The sequence below is a fragment of the Vipera ursinii genome (assembly GCF_947247035.1).
Source record: "Vipera ursinii genome assembly, chromosome: 1".
NCBI lineage: Eukaryota > Metazoa > Chordata > Lepidosauria > Squamata > Viperidae > Vipera > Vipera ursinii.
The window spans coordinates 70996280-71021985 of record NC_139512.1 but is presented as its reverse complement, the minus strand read 5'-3'; the positions used below and the strand labels follow the sequence as shown (position 1 = coordinate 71021985).

The 25706-nt window shown below is 44.5% G+C and overlaps 1 protein-coding gene across 2 annotated transcripts in view; it reads right to left on the bottom strand.

The window, feature by feature from the left end:
- Positions 1–25706, bottom strand: part of SLC8A3 (solute carrier family 8 member A3) — a 236412-nt gene that overhangs the window by 174309 nt on the left and 36397 nt on the right. For both annotated transcript variants that reach the window (XM_083348501.1, XM_083348500.1), the window contains exon 2: positions 421–2243. In XM_083348501.1, the coding sequence (XP_083204627.1) occupies positions 421–2186 (1766 nt within the window). In that variant the 5' untranslated portion in view covers positions 2187–2243. The remainder of the gene's footprint in view (positions 1–420; positions 2244–25706) is intronic.

Sequence of the window (25706 nt, the reverse complement as noted above, 5' to 3'; positions counted from 1 at the left end):
AAGAAATCTAGCATATCTGGAAGGCAACAAATCGGGGAATCCTAGATTAGTTTGGTAATGTAAGGTTTTGATGGCCAAGGATAATTCAATCCATTGATTACATGGAGCTAACTTGATCAAGATTCTATTGGCTTAGGTTCTGAAGTGTTTTAGTATTGAATCTTAACAGATTCTTTAAAATACATATTAGGCAACTGTTAAGCTATTTAGGCCATCAAAAAGCTTCTATGTATCCATTAATTCATCTCTTAGAAAGAAGAGGAACTAGATCCTGCTACAAGGTTCTTATGTAGAGGAGGTAAGTATGGAAACTAGAGGAGATGAGAGGACAGTCCACGTTGCCCATGTTTACCTGCGATGGATGAAAATTGTAGGGTTAAATATAAATGACTATTAAAATAATGAAAATTGGTTACTTACACAGTTTCATCATTCTTGAATTCCAGTTCTCCATAACTGTCTTCAAAATCCTCTCCTCCTCCTTTTGCTGTTCCTTCAACTGTTCTAAAGGGGACTATGACTGTACCCCGGGCACCGGATGTTCTAAGAACTTTCACTTCCATCACCCCAATGCTCTCACTGATATGTATCACACCACACTCGAAAGTGAAGATGCCCGCATGGTCGTCATCTAAGATAGTCACAGTAGCCACACAAGGCGAGATCAGTATGGCCTTGGGATATGGCAGTTTGTTGACTTCAGGAGGTTCCTCTGCATCAATCACCCGTAGGTTGCTAAGACGCACAAAAAAGTGTTCATCCTCTTCAAAGATATCATCATCAATGATCCCTATGGAGAACTCTTTCTGGGTCTCCCCAGACTTCAAAACAACTGTCCCCTCTGTAAATTCATAGTCAGCCCCAGCATTAGCAGAGCCATCTTCTGTTTTGTAATCCACATATATGGTCTTGGAAACATCACCTCCTTTCCGGACAACAGTTAGGAGGACAGCACCACAGTTCTCAAGACATTGATAGGAACAAGGATCAAAATAAATTTTGGAGATGAATTCTTCTGGCTCCTCTGGCCGTACTTCATGCAAGCTAGTACTCCTCTTGGCTTGCTCAGCTGCATGCTTTTTGAGAATATTTCCTGCTCCAGTCATCATCCTGGTAGCCTGAATCCGATAGAATGCTCTGCTTTTTTGCTGGTGGGATAAAGCATAGTAGTTGGCCATTTCTACCAGCTGATCTAAGTCTTTTTCTGGGTGCTTTTGTTTCAGGTCCTTGAGGATCCGGATCATCTCTTTGCGAGACTCATCCACCTCTTTCCCCTCCATAGGCACTAGGTTTCCATCTAAAAAATGGGAGTTCATCATCTTACCATCCATTTCAATCCCTTTGGGGTGATCCCCTTCTGTTTCAATGATAATACCCCTGTGTTTGTCAGTACGGTACTTTTTGTGCATATATTTATAGAGAAACAGCCTTCTGTCTGCAATCCAAGCCAGGATGACACAAACAGGGAAGAAAAACAGAGTGAGCAAGCCTTCCCATACCTGAACCACACCTGGAGAGAAGACCGCAAGGATCATGTATAACCAGATATAGGCAAAGATGCTCCATGCAGCTGTAACAAAGAAAACTCTCAAATGTTTTATCTTCCTCGTCTCCCCATCAGGAATGACATAGACACAGATGGCTATGATGATAAACATATTGAAAGCTGCACTCCCAACAATGGTAGAAGGGCCCAGCTCACCAGCAATGAATCCATGTCCACATACCTCTATCAGTGACAAAAGGATCTCAGGGGCAGAGGAACCAAGAGCCATGAGGGTCAAATTGGAAACAGTTTCATTCCATATTCGGATGGTGGTCGTGATGGCTTCTCCATTGGGTTTCCTAACTGTAATCTCTTTTTCCTGTGATGTAATGACCTCTATGGAGGCCATGAAACGGTCAGCAATGATAGAAACTCCAAGAAACATATATATGAGTGCCACAAAATAAACAATAACTCTGGCAATTTTGTCCCCCAAAGATGGGTTTTCTGGATACCATATTGGCAAGATAACACCCTCTTTGCACTCAGAAGAACCTGAGCATGTGGTGTTATGTCCTATGCTTGGTGAATCTGTCCCTGTGCCAGCATCTACTTGTAGACCATGTAAAAACAGGATAAAAGTAAAGAGCCCAAACCGGAGGAAGGCTGAGGTGACAGGTTGTAACTTTAACCGCGCCATACATAAGGCTTAACATCCACAGCACAGGTGTAAAGGTCTTCTGTTCAGGTTAAGAATCTGAAACAAAGAGATTAAAACCATGAGAGTGAAATAAAAGGAAGCACTAACATTCCATGTATTTATATGTTCTGTTATTCACAACTACAGGTAGTCATTGACTTACAACAGTTCATTTAGTGACCGTTCAAAGTTACAACAGCGCTGAAAAAGATGACTTAGGAACGTTTTACACACTTATGACTGTTGCAGCATCCCCATGGTCATGTGATCAAAATTCAGAAGCTTGGCACCTTTTGTGATCTTCTGACAAGCAAAGTCATTGGGCAAGCCAGATTCACTTGACTACTGCAGTGATTCACCTAACAAGAAAGGTCATAAATGGGGCAAAACTCATTTAACAATTATTTAACTATTTAAATATTTAATTATTTAACAATTATCAGGCCGGCCTGGCCTGATGGGGGATTGGTGGGGGTTTTTATTGTTATTTTAATATTTGTATTTACTGTTTTTAGTGGGCATATATTTAATTCTTTTTTAACTTTTGTAACTTTGTATTTTTTATTCTTGCCCTGTTCACCGCCCTGAGTCCTTCGGGAGAAGGGCGGTATATAAATAAAATTATTATTATTATTATTATTATTATTATTATTATTATTATTATTATTATTATTATTATTATTATTATCTTGTTTAGCAACAAAAATGTTAGGCTGAATTGTGGTCATAAGTCAAGGACTACCTGTAGTTTTGTTAGCTTTTGTACGGTAATCATATTTGGTTCATTTTACATGGAGCATGCAAAATTGAATTATTTGCTTATCAGCCAAATAGGGGGAAATGCTCTGTTCTGAGCACAGAATAACTAACATTGTTATTAAGCTTAGACATGGTCAGTATCCTGACAGCAACAGAATTATTATCAAAGAATCACACCAGACATTCCAGTTTTGCCCTGAAGCAAGATAACTGTTCTAAACCAGCCCTCTTCTCGCACCCCTAATCAAAGGAAGAGTCTGGAAAGCGTCCAAGATCAAAAGGCTTCTGCCAAGTTTTAATTACACTGTTACAAAAATACAAGAGCTTGACTTCTCAAAGAAAAAGTTGCTTTCAGCAACTAGCCCCTCCCCAAACACTTCTTTTATAGAGAGCTCAGGGCGTGGTCTCCCTGTGCCTCCTCCCGAGGAGTCCCATAGCCTTCCTTTGTTTGTCCCTGCTCGTCTGCCTCCTGCGTCGGGCGTCCTTGAACAGGGCCAGCTGTGGGTCATCATCCTCCGCACTCTCGGGCTCACACAGCTGAGAAGAGGTTCCCGGCTGAGGACTCTGCAAAGTCTCCAAATCATCATCAGCCGGTTCGTTACCCTCCTCCCCCACATCTGAGTCCTCCGATACATCGGACCCGGCTGTCGGGCCCACAGGCTGGCCCTGAGTCACAACACTATCCCGCACCGCAGGGCCCTTCCCCCGGGTCTGCCGATCCGGATGCGGTCGGGATGGGAACTGTTCGTGAAAAGCAGTCACCAACGCAGGGGCATGAACGGCGGTCGCGTCTTCCCATGTGAAGTCCTCCGGCCCGTACCCTTTCCACTCGATCAGGTACTGGAAGCGACCTTTCAGCCAGCGGGAATCCCTGATGCTGGCGACCTCGTACTCGGGGGTGCTGTCGCCATCACGAGGTCCTGATGGGGGAGGTTCCGCTTGGCGAAGTGGACAAGCCGGTTGTTCGGGGACCAACAAGGACCGATGGAAGACGGGGTGCACGCGCAGGGAACGTGGCAGAGTTAAACGATAGGCGACCGGGTTGATGACGGCCTCGACTGGGAACGGTCCAAGGTAACGGTGGTCCAGCTTCCTCGCCGGCCGAGTGGATGGTAGGTTCCTGGTGGACAGCCAGACCCGATCCCCCACCGATAATGGAGGCGTATCCCTTCTCGACCGATCGGCGAACCTCTTGTAGTCGGCCTTGGCCTTCTCCAGCTGCCGTCGCACCAACCGATGGATCGCCTGTAACTCCGCCATGAATTCGTTCGCTGCCGGCTCCGGTGAGTCCACGGGAGAAAGGGGGAAAAACCGAGGGTGATAACCCACATTGGCCAAGAACGGTGTCATCTGCGTGGAGGTGTGCTGCGAGTTGTTAAAGGCAAACTCGGCTATGGCCAAATAGTCCACCCAATTGTCCTGCTGCAGGTTAACGTAGCAGCGCAGATACTGCTCCAAAATGCCGATGACCTTCTCGGTACCCCCGTCGGTCTGAGGATGATGCGCGGACGAGAGGCAAACCTTAATGTCCAACGCCCGCATCAACTCCTGCCAGAAGCGGGCTGTAAACTGGGCCCCCCTATCGGAGACGACTCTATCGGGAAGGCCGTGCAGCCGGAACACCTGTTGGATGAACATGCGACTAGTGGCGCGAGCTGACGGTAAGCCGCGACAGGGGATGAAGTGCGCCATCTTGGTCAACATGTCCACCACCACAAACACTGTCGTGAAGCCGGAGGATGGGGGTAGATCCGTCAGAAAGTCCATGGACACAGCCCCCCAGGGTCTCTTGGGCGTTGGCAAAGGCTGCAGTAAACCAGGCGGGGCCCCTGTCGCTGACTTGGCCTGCCTGCATGGGACGCAGGAGGTGACATAAGACTGGACATCGTGTCGGACTCGGGGCCACCAGAATGTACGGGAGACCAGGTTCAGAGTCTTGAACAGGCCAAAATGCCCCGCAGCCGGGTTATCATGACATTGGCTGAGGACGAGTCCCCTGAGTGGCCCTCCTGGAACATAGAGCCGGTCACGATAATACAGGAGTCCATCCGTGACCGACCAAGGCGAATCTGGCCCCACCTCTTCCTTCCGCTGAGCCACCCACGCCTCCTGCTGCTGCGCCTCCCGGATCCGAGCCCGTATATCCACCGGCTCCCGCACCGCGGCAAAAGACTCGACGGGGATCACGGTCCTGGGCGGAAGCTTGTCTTCCACTCGGGTGTACTCGGGCTTCCTGGACAGAGCATCCGCTCTCTGGTTGTGCCCGCTTGGTATGTACCGCACCCGGAAGTCAAACCTCGCAAAGAAGAGGGACCACCGGATCTGGCGTTGGTTCAAATTCCGAGCGGTCTGCAGGCTTTCCAGATTCTTGTGGTCCGTCCGGACCTCGATTTGATGCCGCGCCCCCTCCAGATGATGCCTCCAAGCCTCGAACGCCGCCTTGATGGCCAGCAGCTCCTTCTCCCAGATGGTATAGTTGCGCTCCGAGGGATTCAATTTCCGTGAGTGATACGCGCAAGGGAAAAGGGTACCGTTGGGCGTCGCTGCCTGAAGTAACACGGCCCCAATGGCAATGTCGGAGGCGTCCGCCTCCACGACAAATGGCCGTTGCGGGTCAGGATGCTTCAAGATGGGCTCCTTCATGAAGGCGTCCTTCAGAGCTTGGAACGCCTGTTGTTCGGGGGCGTTCCACTGGAACCGAGTCTTCTTCTGCAGGAGCCGGGTGAGGGGGGCTGTCAAGGCAGCAAAGCCAGGGATGAATGTCCGATAGTAGTTGGCAAATCCAAGAAGTCGCTGAATATCCTTCACGCGACGCGGGGGTTGCCAACTCTGCAATGACTCAACTTTACTCGGTTCCATGGCGATGCCCTCAGGAGAAATGCGGTGACCCAGGAAATCAATGGTCACCTGGTAGAACTGGCACTTCTCCAACTTGGCAAACAGCCGATGATTCCGGAGGCGCTGCAGGACCTGACGGAGATGCTGATGATGCGCTTCACGCGACGGGGAGTAAATCAGGATGTCGTCCAGGTAAATCACAACAAACTGGTCCAACAGATCCCGAAAGACGTCATTCATAAAATGCTGAAACACAGCGGGGGCGTTGGTCAGGCCAAACGGCATCACCGTGTACTCGAAATGTCCATAGCGAGTACCAAACGCCGTCTTCCACTCATCACCCGGCCGAACCCTGACGAGGTTGTAAGCTCCACGCAGGTCCAGTTTCGTGAAGATCTTAGCCTCCCGGAGTCGGTCCAAGAGCTCGGGGATGAGGGGCAGCGGGTAGCGGTTACGCACCGTGATAGCGTTGAGTTTCCGGTAGTCACAGCAAAGCCGTAACTCGCCCGACTTCTTTTTGACGAAGAGCACGGGCGCAGACACTGGCGAGGACGAGGGCCGGATGAAACCACGAGCCAAGTTCTTCGTCAGGAAGTCCCGCAATGCAGCCAACTCGGGCTCCGACATGGAGTACAAACGCCCCACTGGGAGAGGCGCATCAGGGACTAGGTCAATGGAGCAGTCGTAGGGCCTGTGCGGGGGTAATTGGTCCGCCTCTGACTCGCTGAACACGTCAGCAAAGTCGGACAGTTCGGGAGGCAAGGAAACCCCTGAGGAACCCTCCACCTGGCCGGCACAGATATGGCGGGTGTGGTCCACGCACTGCAAACTTGGGAAGGTGACCAAGTTCTGAGACCAATAGATCTGTGGATCATGCGCCCGGAGCCACGCCAGTCCCAAGACCACGGGGAAGTGCAGATCCGAAGTGACGTAGAACTGAATGGCCTCCACATGGGTACTGATGGCCATACACACGGGTTGCGTGGCGGCCGTGATAGGCCCGGACAGGAGCACTCGACCATCGATGGTCTCCACAAGCATGGGCGGATCCACTGGACACTGGGGAACAGCCCATTTGGCCACAAAGGCCGAATCCATAAAGTTAGTGGTAGCCCCAGAGTCAATTAAGGCATGGACTGGAATCCCCTCTGACTTGCCAGGGAGGATCAGACGTGCCTCCAAAATCAAATGCCGTGGAGGTTCACAGGCACCGTCGGAACGGCGTCGCTCGGTGTGGATGTTGTGGGTCGCCCGATCTTTCACACCGTCTAGATCGGGCTCGGGCCGTTTCCCGATAACAAAGCAGGGGACTTTCTCGGGGCAGGCTTGGTCACTGACGCCCGCTGACGCTTCTTTGGGCAAGAAGCAGCCAAATGTCCAGGGTCCCCACAGTAAAAACACAACCCCTCCGATCGTCGTCTGTCCATTTCCGTCACCGATAGACGGGACCTGGCGGCACCCAGCTCCATTGGCTCCTCCCTCTGGACCGGGGGCTCACGCACAACAGGGGCGGCAGGGGTCTGTGGGGTGGCACGGCGACTCTTACGCTGCTGCAGCCGGGCATCGATCCGCAGACAAAGATGGATCAGCCCATTCAGGTCTGAGGGAATGTCCACGCGGGCCAGCTCATCCAACATCTCCTCTGACAAGCCATCCTGAAAGGCATCCACGAGCGCAGCCTCATTCCAGGCGGAATCCTGGCTAAGCAGCCGGAAATCGCTGATATAGGCCTGTAGAGGGCGCTGACCCTGCCTCAAAGCTTTCAGGCGTCGGGTGGCCGTCTGTGCCTTAATCGGGTCCTCGTACATGAGGCGCATATGGTCACAAAACCCCCCAAAGTTATCCAACAAAGGGCTAGGCTGTGCCAACAGAGGCGTGCCCCAACGAGCTGCATCTCCCGACAAAAGGCTCAACACGTATCCCACCTTATCTCGGTCAGTGGGGAAATCAGCTGCTTTCACGCTGATATAAAGCTGGCATTGTCCCAGGAAGGCAGGAAACAGTTCTGGATTACCAGCGAATTTATCCGGCATAGCTATCTGACATTTCCTCCTGGGTGGGGGGGCAGCATGTACCTGAGCCTGCAGTTGTGCCACCTGAGTGGCCAGCAAGGTGAGTTGCTGGTTGAGCTGGACATTCTCGGCAAGAAGCTGCTCCATCGTAGTATTAAGGGGTGGGTGGCTGAAAGCAAACTGTTCTAAACCAGCCCTCTTCTCGCACCCCTAATCAAAGGAAGAGTCTGGAAAGCGTCCAAGATCAAAAGGCTTCTGCCAAGTTTTAATTACACTGTTACAAAAATACAAGAGCTTGACTTCTCAAAGAAAAAGTTGCTTTCAGCAACTAGCCCCTCCCCAAACACTTCTTTTATAGAGAGCTCAGGGCGTGGTCTCCCTGTGCCTCCTCCCGAGGAGTCCCATAGCCTTCCTTTGTTTGTCCCTGCTCGTCTGCCTCCTGCGTCGGGCGTCCTTGAACAGGGCCAGCTGTGGGTCATCATCCTCCGCACTCTCGGGCTCACACAGCTGAGAAGAGGTTCCCGGCTGAGGACTCTGCAAAGTCTCCAAATCATCATCAGCCGGTTCGTTACCCTCCTCCCCCACATCTGAGTCCTCCGATACATCGGACCCGGCTGTCGGGCCCACAGGCTGGCCCTGAGTCACAACAATAACATGATAAATTGGCACTTGTTTATGGTATAAGCCTATGAATGTTGATTAGAATAAAACCCTAGTAATTCCTAGTAAAGAGCTCCAAAATGTTGTGAAGCCAACCAACACTAACTTTAATTGATTGATTGCAACTCCATCACCAGGGACACTAGATTGAAAGATTCCCTTCTAAGACACTCAAATGAACTCAGTGCCCGAATACGAAGTTGAATCTGGGTTTCCCTGGTTCAGCTTTCCCTGGTCTAGATTTAGCATTTTAACCAGTTTTTGTTTTGTTTTGAACTGTGTTGTTTTGTACTACTTTGCAAGCTGTCAACCTTGCAAAGTAGTACAGACATAGCTCTATCATTACTGTAAGGTTACGTTAACAGAACCTTGAAGGTCTGAAAGTAGATGTTTCTCCCCTCACCTTTACAGTTCAAGAAACTAGGGATGGTCCTTTTGAGATATTAGTCATACACCTATTCTTCCTATGGGCTCAGCTGCCCTTTATCTGACTATTGCCTAGTCTGCAGCTCTTCCTTCTGTCTTCCAACTTTATTCCCACATAACATTGCAGTTGCTCTAACATCATTGAGACTACGGCATAAATATTTATAATAAACAAACAAACAAATAAAGCAAGCACAGGTCCAAGGTTTCAAAAAGATGTTTATATTTTCTGGGAAGAACTGGGTCTCCACTTGATGACCAAATAAGACATAGATCTTATTTGAAAATCTAATAAGACATAGCTAATGCGGCTCAAGTCTACTCTCTTTTCTTTTTTTATGGAAAGGCATCATCAGAGAAGATTGGCAAAACAACAGTATAGCATATGGCCTCTAATACTGACAACCAGACAGTGAAGTAAAGCTCAGCAATAAAAATAAATCTGATTTGAAATAAACCCTAAAATCTGTATATCAAATAGTGTTTCGCTTGAATATGCTAATTTTAATCCCAGAATTGAAAAATGGTTTTCTAAAAAGGACATGAGATTTTACTAGAGTGATGTCCCTTGATATGAAATCCAGATATGATGGACTACAAAATTTTTGGTTCACAATTCTGGGAGATGTAGTTCAACGCATCTAAATTGGGAAAAGTTGCTTTAGAAAATTTTGTAAAATGTAGGATAGCCATACAGTGTAACAATAACAACAAATGCTCAGTGTGCTTCAGGCACCTATTAAACCTAACTGCAACTAACTTTCAAGGCTAGAACACAAAACAGTGTCTAGCATTCAACATCCCTGACTAAAAAAAATGATTATACAGGGAGTCCTTGACTTACGTCTACAATTGAGCCCAAAATTTCTGATATTAAGTGAGTTTTGCCTTATCTTACGATCTTTCTTCCCACAATCATTAAGAGAATCACTGCAGTTGTTAAGTAACAAGGCTGTTAAGTGAGTCTGGCTTTCCCATTGATTTTGCTTGTCAGAAGGTTGGAAAAGGTGATCAAATCACCCAGAGGCACTGCAACCGTCATAAATATGAGTCAGTTGCCAAGCATCTGAATTTTGATCATGTGACCAAGGGGATGCTGCAATGGTCGTAAGTGTGAAAATTGGTCATAAATCACTTTTCCCAGTGCCTTTGTACCTTCAAATGGTCACTAAATGAACTGCTGTAAGCTGAGGACTACCTGTAGTTGGCAAAGTTGAGGGAAGAAGTGAAGGACAACAGATAAAATGGAAGGACTGAGTCAAAGACTTATTTCAAGCAAGCAGTTGCCTGTGTACCGTAATTATCGGAAGTCAATGGCATCTAACTAACTCATGTCCAGTGGCTGAACAAGCTATTTTGACATTTGAGGCCAATTACCTATAAGTTCTTCTTGCTGATAGTCTAAATGCAATATAAATAAATTAAATGTTATGGGTTGCCCTTTCATAATATTCCAAATGCCTTGCTCTGTTAATAATAGGGATGGACAGCTCCATTAACATTGCCAATATGGAGAAATACCCCATTTTTAATTTTTGAGCCATCAGTACAGATAGCAAAATTAGCAAGGGTCGTTTGGGGTGAGGCAGGAGACTAGAAAATATTTATGCTGCCTTGAAAACTCCTTCCTTCCCTCTCAGGAATTCAATCTCCCGTTTTGAGAAGCAGACTCAAAACACAAAACCTATTAATACTCACTATTGCCAAGGTCTATCTATCATTTTCTGAAGTCTGAATTTAAACAATCTATTTGCAAGCTCGGCTGGTCAGGCATTCCTATTTGGGGTAATGTTCAGTAGCATTGTTAGAGGAACTTTAGGCACACAGAGCAAAATAGTTTACATGCACAAAATAGACTGGAAATACAGTATATCCAAAATCCAACCAAAATGTAACATAAAGTACATTGCAGGAATCATTTGAACATTATTAGTGTAAACAGGTATATTTAAAAGGGCAGTTTTCTCACTGGGTTGCATAAACCACTTCTTCCTAAATATCAGTGATTACTGATATTTAACATCAATAATAAAAAAATAAAAAAACCTTCCAAATAAGACTATTTAATGACAACCAAAAGAAGAAGAAAGGAACAAATAATGATACAAATGAAAAGAAACAGGAGCGACAAAGTGAAGGAAACAGGAGATAACTTATTTTGTAGTATCTGAATCACAAATCGCTGTCAAGCAGTCTTGGGATAGTTGAAGACTGGAATGAAATAACAAATCTTCTAGGCATTACACTGATTGATTCAGACATGACAGATTCTTTATGCCTTCCTCTCTGAAAATCCGGTCATTTATTTCCTTTTTTAATTTAGATCGGACTTTCTAAAGATGAGATATTAAGACTACAAACAAGAATCTGGGGCAAAACCTCAAGCCCTCTTTTCAATTAGTCAAAATATATGAATGTTGCTGGAAGATTCAGTGACAAATACTTTTAAGAGAGGTAGCAGACATGTTTCTTTGCTCCCACAGTACGCAGTGACTAGAATTTCCAGTGCTGCAGTTAAGGCTGGAAGACAATGTTCTTTTGCAGAATATAAATATTTGAGCCCAGATCTGGTGAAGTGTGGCTCAAGATTAAGATTTCAGCCAGCAGCAATTGTGTAATATAGCTCATAATCCTTAGGGCAGGGGTCTGCAACCTTGACAACTTTAAGACTTGTGGACTTCAGCTCCCAGAATTCTTCAGCCAGCTGGCTGAGGAATTCTGGGAGCTTAAGTCCACAAGTCTTAAAGTTGTCAAGGTTGCAGACCCTTGCCTTAGGGACAAATAGCCTTTGACAAAGAAAGGACCAATAATTTTCAAATTCTGCAGGGAGAAATTTTAGGCCAATCTGTAACTGCAATCATATAAACATCAAAAATCTAAGGGCACACTAAAGACTAATGGATGGCACAGATTTCCACAAACAGGAGACTATCATTCCTTGATCCTCACAGAAAAGATTAAATATACGTGTGTGCATGCCATCACTATTTTTCTAAACAGTCACAAAATGACTGTTTATTTGTTTTCAATTACTGTCAGATCATGCAACACTGAAATAATCTCACAGGTTTTAACAGAATAATAATTCAGCTTCTTAATAATACAATATTGACCAACATAGTCATTCTTAAAGAGATTAGTAGAACTGTTAGGGAATGACTCTAATAGTTGGGTTGACCAGCCACCCCAATTTAGAAGCTTATTATCCAGGATGGCCGATCAGATACAATCAGGAAATTCACAACAATAGCCCTATATTCTTTTTTTCCCCAACAACAGTTATCTAAAGTTTGATATCTGTAATTAAGGAAATGCTAGTAGCCATCAGAAAAAAGTAGTTGATAGTCCTGATCTTTATGAATTTCTGTAATCCCTTTTTAAAATCCCGTAAAATCATAATCATATCTGATGGTAGTAAATTCCTATGTTAACCTATGTTAAAATGGCTCCTAGACAAACCAACTGCATCATGCCATACATTTTTGGAAACACTTGAGGTTTTCTACTTGCTTCCTGTTTAGATATTCCAAATAAAGATATAAACAGGTATTATAATAATTGGAAATGTTGCTTATCTAGAGAAATGCACAATCTTAGCTATATGTTTGACTTATGTGAGCCAACTGCCTGTACATTGCTGGCAGCAATTCCATCTCTTCTCAATATGTGTTTAAATTATGAAACCTAACAATCAAAAGAGGCCAGAAATCTCCAGCCTTTCGGGCTGATGAGTGCGTTTAGAATTTTGGAACATAAGGTGTTGCATAATATGAGTATATTTTGGAACATAATATGGGCACTCTCACAAAAAGACATCACCGCTTATAAGATATAGATTTATCTGAATGCTCGCTACCACATTTTCCAGCTTGCTCTCCACGGTATGCTCCTCATTCCTTCACTTGCAATTGAAGCAAAACACTGGACATCAGACATCTACGGTACCATGTTCATTTTCTAAGAAGGCTTACAGCTTCCATTAAAGCCCAGAAGCTTTTTCTTTGGGGGGGGAGGGACAAAGAAGAGACTGGAGACTGGACTTCACAGCCTTTCAGCTTCTCATTTTTGCTTATGTAATATTTTTTTTAAAAAAACCCAGTAAAAATCAGGAAAGTCAGGAAATTAGTGGCTGATAAAAGAGATCTCATGGACACGTTGTCATCCATGCATGCCATGTTTGAGATCTGAGGACTTAGGTATCAATTTTCTAAAATCAGCATATTTTGATCCTCTATTCTCAAGCCGTCTGTCCTCAAAAATATCCTGTCAGAAAGCATAAGCTGCCCCCCACCTTCATAGCAGTGTTTATGGAGTATATAAGTAAGGTTTCTGTTACTAAACACTCACGTGATACACATCTTTCTCTAAGTGATTCTCAAAGATACCAACTGTTCTTAATTTGCTAGGAAAGTTTCCATGGACCTGGGTAAAAATTAAGAAGAATAAAACTGAATTACATAGAACTACTTACCTATGTCCCGCTAGCACTTTTGGTATAAGGATTGCTTTTGATAAAAGCAGCCTCACTTCACTGTACATACTTTTAGCTGGAGTTCTCTGAGCTTAGGGAGATCAATGCTGAAGTAGAAATCATGTTTTGTGCAAATGTTTCACTTTGCATTCAGCAACAGTTCAGAAGTGGGATTTATGTATCCTGCATGAAATTTTAATTTGATGGAGTCTATTGATGATTGGCAGCTTCTTGATGCAGCTTTCTCCAACTTCATATCCTCTGATAGCTAGAATTCAACTCTTAATATTCCCAATCAGTCCATACAGTGGAAAATATCAGATGGGAAAAAACAGGCTTCTCTTATCAGTCTGCAGAGTCTACAAATCAGAGCTTTGAGTCTACTTTTAAAATGGACCCTAGACAGAATTACTAGCATAATAATTTGCTTACGGTTGGGGTTTTTTACATTCCCAACGTATGGTGAAATTAATTACTAGCTTCTGCTTCTTCAGTGAAAGATAGAAGCAGAAGGCCACCCTGTTTTCCAAGTCATTGTTCAACACAGAAGTGCATGATAAAAAGATTGGCTGTGTTTTCTGTACCCTATGCAGAGAATAGGTTTCTTCAGTAAAAAGCACATTGTGGATGTATTACCAACAGCTGTATTACCTAAGCCCTACATGGCTTAGGCCCGGGGTATTTGCGAGACCAACTGCTGCCATTGTCAACCTCCCATCGCCTGGTTTGCTCCCACAGGGTCGGCCTTCTCAGAGTTCCGTCAGTTAAGCAATGCCAGCTGGTGACCTCTAGGGGGAGAGCCTTCTCTGTGGGCACGCCGACCCTCTGGAATGAGCTGCCTCCAGAGCTGTGGATGGCCCCCGACCTTCGGTCCTTTCACCGTGACCTGAAGACATGGATGTTTCAACAATCGGGCCTGGACTGACTATGGTTTTAAATTTGGTTTTATGGGGTTAAATTACTATGTATTGAACATATCTACTGTTTAATTCTTTTTTAAATTTTGTATTTTCATGGTTTTTTTTAGTTTTTATTGTTGTGAGCCGCCCTGAGTCCTTAGGGAGAAGGGCGGCATATAATCAATCAATCAATCAATCAATCAATCAAAATAAATATGTAAATTAAATATTAAAATTTGATTTCACACAGCTCACTTCTCTTTGGTAACACTATGTGCATACTAAAGTCCACACTAGAAATATATATGCACAATTTGCATGTGCAATTAGCTTGATTGCACTGCACGTTGTATGACTATGTGCATACAAGATTTATCCCGCCCCCCCCAAAAAAAAGGCTTGAGAAGCCTGAGTTTAGAATTGTTTGTAATCTGTTTTTCTCTGTGGATGAAATTTAAAAAAGGATGAGAGAAGTGTGAAAACTTAGATTACAGTTTAAAATTCAAATTGTCACCTGGAGTCTCCACTTGGAAGCAATTTATAACTAAAGAAAGTTACATTTAAGTAACCTAATGGCAAGTGATGAAAAGCTCATACTGGATGATCAGATATCCTGGCAAAAACTAATACGTTACAATAGCTGCAATGAAATATCAGTTTAATTGGTTTCCTCAGTACAAGCAATTGAAAAGCATTTTGTTGTTGTTCAGTCATTAAGTCATGCCCAACTCTTTGCAACCCCATGGACCACAGCATGCCAGCCCCCTCTTCTCCCGTCTCCCAGAGTCCACCCAAACACATGCCCACTGTGCCAATGACACTGTCTAACCATCTCATCCTCTGCCATCCCTTTCTCCTTTTGCCTTCAATCTTTCCCAGCATCAGAGTCTTTTCTGATGAGTACTCTCTTCTCATTTGGTTTATTTCTTTTAGGACTTCTTAAGGACTTCTTAAGAGTCTTCTCCACAATTCGAAAGCATCAATTCTTTGACACTCATCCTTCCATATCTCACAGCCATACATTTCACTACTGGGAAAACCATAGTTTGACCATACAGACCTTTATCAGCAAGGTGATGTCTCTGCTTTTTAATATGCTTGTCTAGGTTTGCTATAGTTTTCCTCCCAAGGAGCAAGCGTCTCTTAATTTCATGGCTGCATTCACCATCTGCAGTGATCTTAAAGCCCAAGAAAAGAAAATCTGCCACTGCTTCAATTTCTTCCCCTTTTATTTGCCAGGAGGTGATGGGACCAGATGCCATGATCTTATTTTAATTTTATGTTGAGTTTCAAGCCAACTTTTGCACTCTCCTCTAGTCTCTAGTATTCAAGTTCCTTTAAATTTTAAAATATAAATAATATGTAGGAGATGCATGACCCCAATGGAAATAAATATAATTTACTGCTCCTTTACCTCTAGGGTTCTAACTTTTATTAGAGCATTACCATTATTATGTACTATCTCCTGATCTCCTTCCCTAACCCTATGACCTTTGCACTGAATTACAACTTCCATCAGTATCAAGATGATGGCAGTTGTAATTCTATACACCTGCAAGGCATCAGCCTGAGGAAAGTATGATTGACACATAGTTCAAAGGTAAGGAAGGCTACCTACTATAAAGTTCCCCATCATTACAAACTGAAAAATTAAGGTTGCCGTATCTTGACTGCAAACTTACAATTGACCAAAAAGAACTTTGTTGCCAACTTGTGAATCACCTGGAATTTTGCAGCCCAGACAGAACCTGATGTAATATATTAGAATGCAAACACACAAACACACTTACAGGATTCTTTTTCAGCAAGCTTTTCCTTTTTCCTTATGTTATGAATAATGATGATTTCAACCTTATTTTCCTTTGGAGAAAATTGTAAATACAGTAAATGGTTTATATTTGGTGTATTTATGGAATATATTTACCATATAAAGCTCAGGACTATATTGGTTGGAAACATGTGGAAGAGGCCGTCTCCCTGGAGTGGATAGACAATGGCTAAAATGATGGTGATGAGATGGTATATATTATGTATATCTAATAGGCTGCATACAAACAACATGCTAGACTAGGCTCCAATGGGAGTACAGTAGATATTTATGGTTCAGCAGATGGTGGTGAATCAAACATTGTCTTGGCATGTTGCATGGTATATTCCATTATATTACACAGTTTAATCAGGAGGAGCTTATGTTATGTGAATAAAGCAACCACATCTTGTTAACTCAGATTTAGATTTAGCATATTGCATGAAGCCACCCATAAAGTATGTGTAGCTCCTAACAGTGAAATTATATCCAAGTTTACTTGGAAATAACTCCCTCAGTAAAGCTTTTCCCCCCCCCCCCTGTAAATGGTATAAGATTCAGCCTTATAAACTCCTCTGTTCCATCAGTCTAAAGTTCCATGGATCAACCAACATCTCAGGAATTGTTTATGTTAAATAACCTAGGAAAATAAGATGATAGAATAAAGAAGATAGCTGCCATAGTATCATTTACAAATATCTGGCAGCTTATTTCTTTTATTAAAAAATGCTCTAAAATATTTTAAAGGTAAAGGTTCCCCCGCACATGTGTGCTAGTCATTTCTGACTCTAGGGGCCGGTGCTCATCTCCGTTTCAAAGCCGAAGAGCCAGTGCTTGTCCGAGGACGTCTCCGTGGTCATGTGGCCGGCATGACTAGACGCCAAAGGCGCACGGAACACTGTTACCTTCCCACCGTAGTGGTCCCTATTTTTCTACTTGCATTTTTACGTGCTTTCAAACTGCTAGGTTGGCAGAAACTGGGACGAGTAACAGGTGCTCACTCTGCTATGCGGCACTCGGGATTCGACCCACCAAACTGCCGACCTTCTTATTGACAAGCTCAGCATCCCAACCCACTGAGCCACCGCGTCCTAAAAATATTTTAGGACACCCTAAAATTATTGCTGCCACCGTGATGGAATATAATCTGGAGTTAGAGGAGGGAGGGGCTATTTACCAGAGGGCAAAGAAACAATGGAACTTGGAATGTCTGGTATGCAGAAACAGGGCAGAAATCAGACCTCCCATCCACCCCCAGCAATTCCCAGAGTATATCTAGCAGTTATTTAGATTGTTGCTTTAGTCTGGCAAGATTCTATCTGTAGGCCAGCAACAATAAAGAACTACTCAGAAATAACTACACATATCGTTTTTGGTTCTTTGGGCCTGACAGCCACCATTTCTCTGCTATTGTTGCCCCATCCCCATTGATCATCAGGCAGGCAGATGGACCATGGCTGGACAACCACTTGGTTCCTCTTTACAGTAATTGGGTATCACTTGGATCCCTCAAAATCCATTCCTCAATAGAGACCTGTTGGCTGAGGGATAACCAATGTCATGTATACATTGTCCTCTCTCCTCTTCATGTTAATACTACCTGGACAGAAATGTCTGAGCCAATATACTGTGCACAGTAGTTTAATCCTTAAATGTGGATTGTTCGTTAAATAAAGTATGGAACAACTTGGATAAATATTGTAGATGCAAAACATAGAAGGTAAAATTGCCTTAAAAAGTAAAACAAAGTTTTGATTTCTAATACAAGAAAGTTCTATATCTTGGAGGACTAGCCTTAATTTGATTATTGTTGATCTCTAGATAGGTCAGGAAGCACCAGCCATCTGTCATTTTGCTTTTATGTTTTATTCTTTTTTAAAAAAATATTAACTATGGCTCAAGAACCATTGAGATGGATAGGCTGACTTTACCACCATTTAAACTGTTATGTATATTCCTGAAAAACAAGAGAAACTACAAGCATAGTTTCTTGACAGAAATGCTTACTCAAGTCTATAAGCTTCTTCATATCTAGCTCTAAATTTAAGCTTCTTGCATTATCTGTAGTTATAAAGTAGTTATACTTTATTGGTTCCCATTGTTTTTGAGCTGTTTATGAAAATGCCCTATGATGAACAGCACTCTAACCATTTCACAGATGATACAAGAAACTTTATTTATTTATTTATTTATTTGATTTATATACCGCCCTTCTCCTGAAGGACTCAGGGCGGTGTACAGGGCAATAAAATAAGAATACATTAGTTAAATAATTTTAAAACCCAAATCCATCAGGCCAGGCTGGCTTGTTCGAATAGATAAGTTTTTAGATCATGCCGGAAGGAGCGAAGGTCGGGGGCCATCTGGAGTTCAGCTGGTAAGCGGTTCCAAAGGATTGGTGCACCCACAGAGAATGCTCTCCCCCTGGGGGTCACCAGCTGACATTCTCTGACCGGTGGTACCCTGAGGAGGCCCTCTCTGTGGGAACGTACAGGACGGAGGGACGTTGACGCTGGCATTAGGTGCTCCCGTAGGTAATCCGGACCCATGCCATGTAGGGCTTTGTATGTCATCACCAGCACCTTGAATTTCACTCAGAAGGCAACTGGAAGCCAGTGCAGCTCACGGAGCAGAGGTGTAATATGGGAGTATCGGGAGACCCCCAAAAGAACTCATGCAGCTGCACTCTGTACCAGCTGAAGCTTCTGAGTGGTTCTCAAGGGCAGCCCCATGTAAAGAGCATTGCAGTAGTCTAGACGAGAGGTCACAAGTGCATGGGTGACTGTACGCAAGGCATCCAGGTCCAGATAGGGTCGCAACTGGCGCACCAGACGAACCTGGGCGAAGGCCCCTCTAGTCACAGCTCCTATATGATCTTCTAAGGAGAGCTGTGAATCTAAGAGGACACCCAGATTGCGAGCCTTATCTATGGGGGGTAATAACTCGCCCCCAATATTAAGAGATGGAATAATCTGAATTTCCTGACATGCCGGTATGTACAGCCATTCATTCTTGTCCGGGTTGAGTTGAAGCCTGTTCCTCCCCATCCAGACCCGGACCGCTTCCAGGCAACGGGACATCACGTCGAGGGCATCACTGGGGTGGTTTGGGGTCTAGATGAAAAGCTGGGTGTCATCAGCATACTGATGATATCCCACTCCAAAACCACGGATGATCTCACCTAGCAGCTTCATATAGATGTTAAACAGGAGAGGTGAGAGGACCGACCCCTGAGGAACTCCATAAATGAGAGGTCTCGGGGTCGATCTCTGCCCACCTGCCAACACCCACTGTGAACGTTCCAGAAGGTAGGAGGAGAACCACTGAAGAACAGTGCCTCCCACTCCCAATCTCCTGAGACGCCGCAGTAAGATACCATGGTTGATGGTATCAAAAGCTGCAGAGAGGTCTAATAGGACCAGGACAGAGGAATAACCCCTGTCCCGAGCTCGCCAGAGATCATTCATCAGAGCGACCAATGCCGTCTCCGTGCTGTGTCCGGGCCTGAAACCCGATTGGTACGGGTCTAGATAATCAGTATCTTCAAGGAACAGAGGAAGCTGACGCGCCACTACACTCTCAACAACCTTCGCAAGAAAGCGAATGTTGGAGACCGGGCAAAAGTTGTTTAAAACAGCTGGGTCCAGGGAAGGCTTTTTGAGGAGGGGTCTCACCACCGCTTCTTTCAAGGCTGTGGGGAAACTGCCCTCTTTCAATGAAGCAGTTATCACTGCATGGATCCAGCCTCGTGTCCCATCCCGAGCCGCATAAACCAGCCAGGAGGGGCACGGGTCCAATAAGGATGTAGTGGAGCTCAACTTCCACATGATCTTGTCTACCTCATCCAGAGTCACAGGATCAAACTCTTTGTCATATCACTTAGAGAAAAGATGCAGCAAGAACCAGCAGATGTATTTCCCAGTCAGCCACGCTTATGAATTAGCTCATTTGAACATACCCCTAAACTTATTTACCTGGTAAAAAAATTTACTCAGTTGAATGGATTTATGCAAATAACAGCTTCAATATTGTTCAGAGAGGAATGTTGTCTTCTGTCTTTTGATGCATGCTTCCACAATGCAGTTGGAGGATCTCTAGGCAATTCATTTTAAGTGTATTACTGTGTTTTCCCCAAAATAAGACCCAACCAGAAAATAATAATAATGATAACTTTATTGTCACTTTGAATGTACACCAATCGGCATACATCAAAATGAAATTTCGTTGCATACAACTCTCAAAGGGTCACCACCTCCGATATATACTTCTTGTTCGTGGCCCGCTCAAACTTCACATTGTCCATTTTAGTCTCTAGGGAGTGAACAATGGCACACAGGACAGATGGAAATGGGGCTCCATGTGGATTAGCCCTCAAATTCGCTTGTATTTTGACAACCTCGCCTTCTTTCCTTTTTCTGATTCTGACTCTTCCACCTTTTCCTTAAAGAGGCCTTGCTTCTTTTCACCCCTGGAGCACGCTGCCACCGCCACCAACTCCTCCAAAAGCCTCTCTCTCTTCCTCTGGGCCTGCCGACAGCCTCATCCAGTTCCTTCGCTCCATAAGCTCCAGGTCCTCTCCTCCTCTGCCTCCTCTGGAAACAGCCCTGATTTGCAGTAGAATCCATCACTGGGCCAGCAGTCAGATCTTGCTGCCGGTAGAACAAATTCAAACAGTGCCAACAACTTTTAACAGTCTCACCAACAGTTCCAAAACAACTAGAAACTCACCATGCCAGCAAAGATTGTCAGTCGTATGTCGTATGTTACCTTAGTTCCACCATGTTGCTCAAACACATTAAAATATTCCTGATCATGTGGCCTATAGCCCTTACTATCCCTTCCAAAACTATTTGCCTTCAAGAGCCAATGCAGCCGCAGCCATTCCAGGCGCCGCCATCTTAGCCCTAGCATGATTTTTCAGGATGCTCGTAATATAAGCCCCACCCCCAAAATAAGCCCCAGCTAAGATTGTCAGCAAGATGGATTCATTTATTACCATATTTCCCCGAGTATAAGCCCTAACTGGAAAATAAGCCCTAATGCATCTTTTGGAGCAAAAATTAATATAAGACCTGGTCTTATTTATGGGGAAACACGATAGCAAAAAATGCTTGTGGTTCTTAGTTACTGTACATGTTACTAATAAAAAAGTGAAACACCGGTCATGAATCTCCTGGTCTGTTTCATCCTGTATTAAAAACATCGGCTGTTCTTGCTTTGACACCATGAGCATTTGTTAACTGATTGTACTTTTAACATGTAAATTTTGTATGTTGCATGGAGTGTGGCATAGTAGATTTCCCTAATGAAAATCCCCTCATACAGTTTTCTGCCAAATGGAGCAATAATATTTTTTGCTCTGCATAACAGACAACCATTTGAATGATTTTTGGCTGAGAAAATAAATGGAGTAAATGTTCAAATCTTCCAGTCTCTGCAATTCTATCAAAAGTAGAGGCAGGCCACAGCAAGTATATTTTAATTTGTAAAAATCTCTACAACATCTAATTTGACCCAGTTAAAAAAAGTAGAATAGCAGTATATAGTCTTACGTATTAGAATGGGGAGAACAAATATCTCTAAAGAAAAGAAGTAAGAACAGTTCCTGAATTTCCACTGTATACAGCTGTATAATTTATTTATTTTATTCAATTTCTATAGTCACCCATCTCAATCAACGACTCTGGGCAGCTTACAATAAAAAAAATACTACAATTAGAACAATAAAAACATTTTAAAATAATAAAAACAAGGAAAAATAATTATTGGCAATTTGTTCTCTGACTCTTCTGACAACTTAAGCAAGCGAAAGGCAAGCAAACTGAAGGATAATCAGCAGGGCTAATATGAATAACATAATTAATCTCTTCAACCTTTTCTGCACCTGGAAGAGCCTAATGTGAATCTTTGCCAATACTGCCAATGACTTCTAGGATTAGTAATTATTTATTCAGAGAATCCTGTGGTGACAATCTTGCTGAATGGCTGGGAATCGATCCAGACTAATTAAAACGTGTACAGTTAAACAAGATCCTAGTGTTTTCAGTTGTAAAGGATACGTTTCAGCTTGTTCAGTCTGAGGCTCTTACCCATTCTTTCCAATTAAAACAGCCAGAAATACCGAGTTGACAAGGACTGTGCTGAATACCTCTTCAGAGGAAGGTATAATTCCATCAATCAATAGTTCCTTTGTTATATCTCGGTTGGAAAAAAACCAACTCTTCCTAGATCTCACCAGATTGGTCAACTATCAGCCTCAGCTCTGCCAGTCTTAGACAATACAGGCAGTCCTCAACTACAACAGTTCATTTAGCATTCAAAATTATAATGGCACCAAATGAAATGACTTACAACTATTTTTCACACTTATGACCGTTACAGCACCCTCATGGTCACGTGATTTACATTCGGCTTCTTGACAACTGGTTTGTATTTACGACGGTCGCCACATCCCGGGCTCATCTGATCCCCTTTTTGCAACCTTCTGACAAGCAAGTCAACGGGGAATCCAGATTTACTTAACAACCATGTTACTAACATAACAAATGTGGCAATCAAAGTCGTAAAATAGGGCAAAAACACATTTAACAAATTTCTCACTTAACAACATAAATGCTGGGCTTAGTTGTGGTCATAAGTCAAGAATTACCTGTACATTCAAGTCTTTAGTGCCATTTAAACACCAGGGTGTGTAGCATTGCCAATTGGTTTGATCTTTATGCTAGATGATAGATACTGGGAAATAGAAAGAGGAATGGAGGCCTACTGATTTTATTGGTTAGTTATTGAATATTTACTGAATAATATTTAATTGCACTGATCATTATGTTCTTCTGGACTTATGTATTCTAGAAAGAATATTATGATAGTACTAGTCTTCTGAGGGCCAGTCCCAGAGATTGGGGACTTGGGGATCCAGTTTTGCATTTTAGTTAATGATTTATTGTTTCCTGCTGAGATTCAACTTCATTTAGATATATGGCATCTACATAGAACCCCTGAGAGAGATTGTCAGGGGGCGGGGGTAAATTGTCACCATATGCAGATGACATGCACTGCGACTGCTCTTTTTCATCCAATACACTGTGGGCCTTCTGAATTACTGACAAACAAATATAGCTTTAATGGAAACAAGACGAAGATGCATCTGTTCAAGAAGAGACAAGCTGTTTGTCACAGATCTATTCTGTTTTGCAGGAAGTGGTATTCTAAGGAGGAATGAGATTCATATTTGGATTCTTTCTGGACTTTGCATTATTCCTGGATACCACATAGTATCTTAGCTATGAGTAGTACTGACCCACATAAGATGTACACAAGTGATATAGGCCTGCCTATGGTGGCAAACACCATTTTAGAACCAGTGCTGTTAAGATGTTGGAGCAGAAGTCCCTAACCTTTCGGGCACTGGGGACCGGTTCTGTGGAGAGAGGTTTTTCCACAGATGGGAGGGTGTGTGGTTTTGTGTGCTGCCTGCATCTTGCAGGTGGGGCTTTGCTTGTTTGTGCAGACCTGGTTGCTGGCATGCTGCAGCCCAGTACCGGTCCACAGACCAGGGTCTGGGGACCTCTGTGTTAAGAGTTATCACATATCTTAAAGATTGGGCCATTCACTCTCCCTTTTCTCAAAATTACCCACAATATTCTTGTGGGTATTAGATTAGGGAGACTCCATATAAGTTCCATGAATTTCACAAGTTTCTTCTGAATTTTCAGAAGAAAAGCAGAATAAAAATTATCATTTATTAAATTTACACAGAGGCCTTCTCTGCTGCAAGGTAACTCTTCTAAAAATGAAATCAATATATTAACTATGAATCGCGGCTTGGAGCAGCGTCGGCGTGGAAGTGTTGAAGTGGTGGAGATATTGCCTGGTTGGTGTTTGAGATGGCTGGCGGTGAGGAGAGTGGAGTACTGCGGCCTCTCTGGTATGGTGACCTGGCCTGGTGGGAGAATGCGGACGCTGATGCCTCGGACGTTAATGAGGCACAATTTTAACCCCTGCGCCGCCAGAAACTGACTAGACCATGTTTTGTGGTTCTGTTGAACTACCATGGTCTTGGTTTCCCTTCCTGGCTGACTATTATCTGGTCCTTTTACAACATGAAATTGAACTGTAACCGGAGCTCTCCTACCATTCTGTATTTCTACAGGCTTATCAGCCCTGATGTATTTCGCTGACTCTTTTGCTCTAATTTCCCTCCTCTCTCCTCCCCTCCCCTATAATTTTGGAAGGTCCGGGTTACAACCACTGTGGGAGAGTGGTTGAGATTTTACATCTGCTGCCCCCAGAGGTGAGAGCTCTGGGTGGTATTGCTTCCCCCCAGTTGTATGTACCAGGCTGCTCCCCAGCCCTGACTGCCGTGAGAGGGCGGGATTCGATCTGTTCCGGGGTTCCCAGCTCTAGTGGCAGTGGAGCTGGGCTGGCACTCTGGTCATTTGCCTTCGATTTATTTTGAGATCCTCCCGTATCGATCTGGTCTGCCTTGCTGCCTTTTTGTCGGACTTATTTAATAATCATCATGCGTCTGACTTATCCTAGCACGGTTTTACTCGCCCTCAGGGGGGCCCCCCCATCCTGGGAGCGACCCGCCTTACTCTTTACACCTCCTCTTGATGAAGGGCCTGATTGTTGGGACCCTGACAGATGGCTGGGCATGGGTAGGGGCCTCCGATATAAATCAATTAAGAGGCCCCTGGTTAGTTTTTTGGCTAAATTTTTTAGGAGGTTAGGGAGGGGGGTGGGAACTTCTTTTGGTTGTTCGGATATGGGGGGTAGTCCAACAACTGTTGTTCAGGCCAGGTCCGGGATTGATCGCGGGGGGGAGGAGCGGGGGTCGGCAAGTCGTGGGATTATCCATTCCCACGATGTTAGGGAATGGCAGCAGGTGTAGGAACAGGGCTGTATCGATCTCAGGGAAGGCCTCTCCGCTGCTTACAAGCGGTGAGGCACTCCGACCCTCTTGTTCTGCCCCGAGGTCCTGGGAGTGAGGATGTGCAGCCTCCTGAGCTCCGGCTGGTGTACTTGAACGCCAGGTCTGTCGCTAACAAAGCTCCTCTCGTCCGTGACTTGGTCGAGTGTGAGCAGGCGGACCTGGCTTGCATCACAGACTTGGTTGGGCCCAGAGGGCGGTATTCCTCTGGTTGATCTTTGCCCACCAGGTTTCCGGGTGCTACACCGGCCTCGGGCTCAGGGTAGGGGTGGGGGAGTGGCTGTTGTTATGAGGGAGACCTTGTGTCCGCGGGAGGCCACCGTTCCTCAGATAGTCGGGTGTGAGTCTCTCTTTTTGAGATGCGGCCCTGGTGCGCAGTTGGGCTTGCTGCTGGTGTACCTTTTGCCTAGTCACGCAGCAGCAGCCCTGCCTGAGCTTCTTAATGTCCTCTCTGGGTTGGTGGTTGAGTTCCCGAAACTTATGGTTTTGGGGGACTTCAATCTACCATCTCTGGGAGGATCATCTGAGTTGGCTCGGGAGTTCATGGCTTCCATGACGGCCATGGACCTGACGCAAGTAATTTTGGGACCGACTCATGAGGGAGGCCACACCCTTGACCTAGTTTTCTTATCTGGACAGTGGTTAGATGATCTTGGTGGGGGCTCCCCAATTGTTATGCCCCTGTCATGGACCGATCATCATCTCCTGTGGCTGGT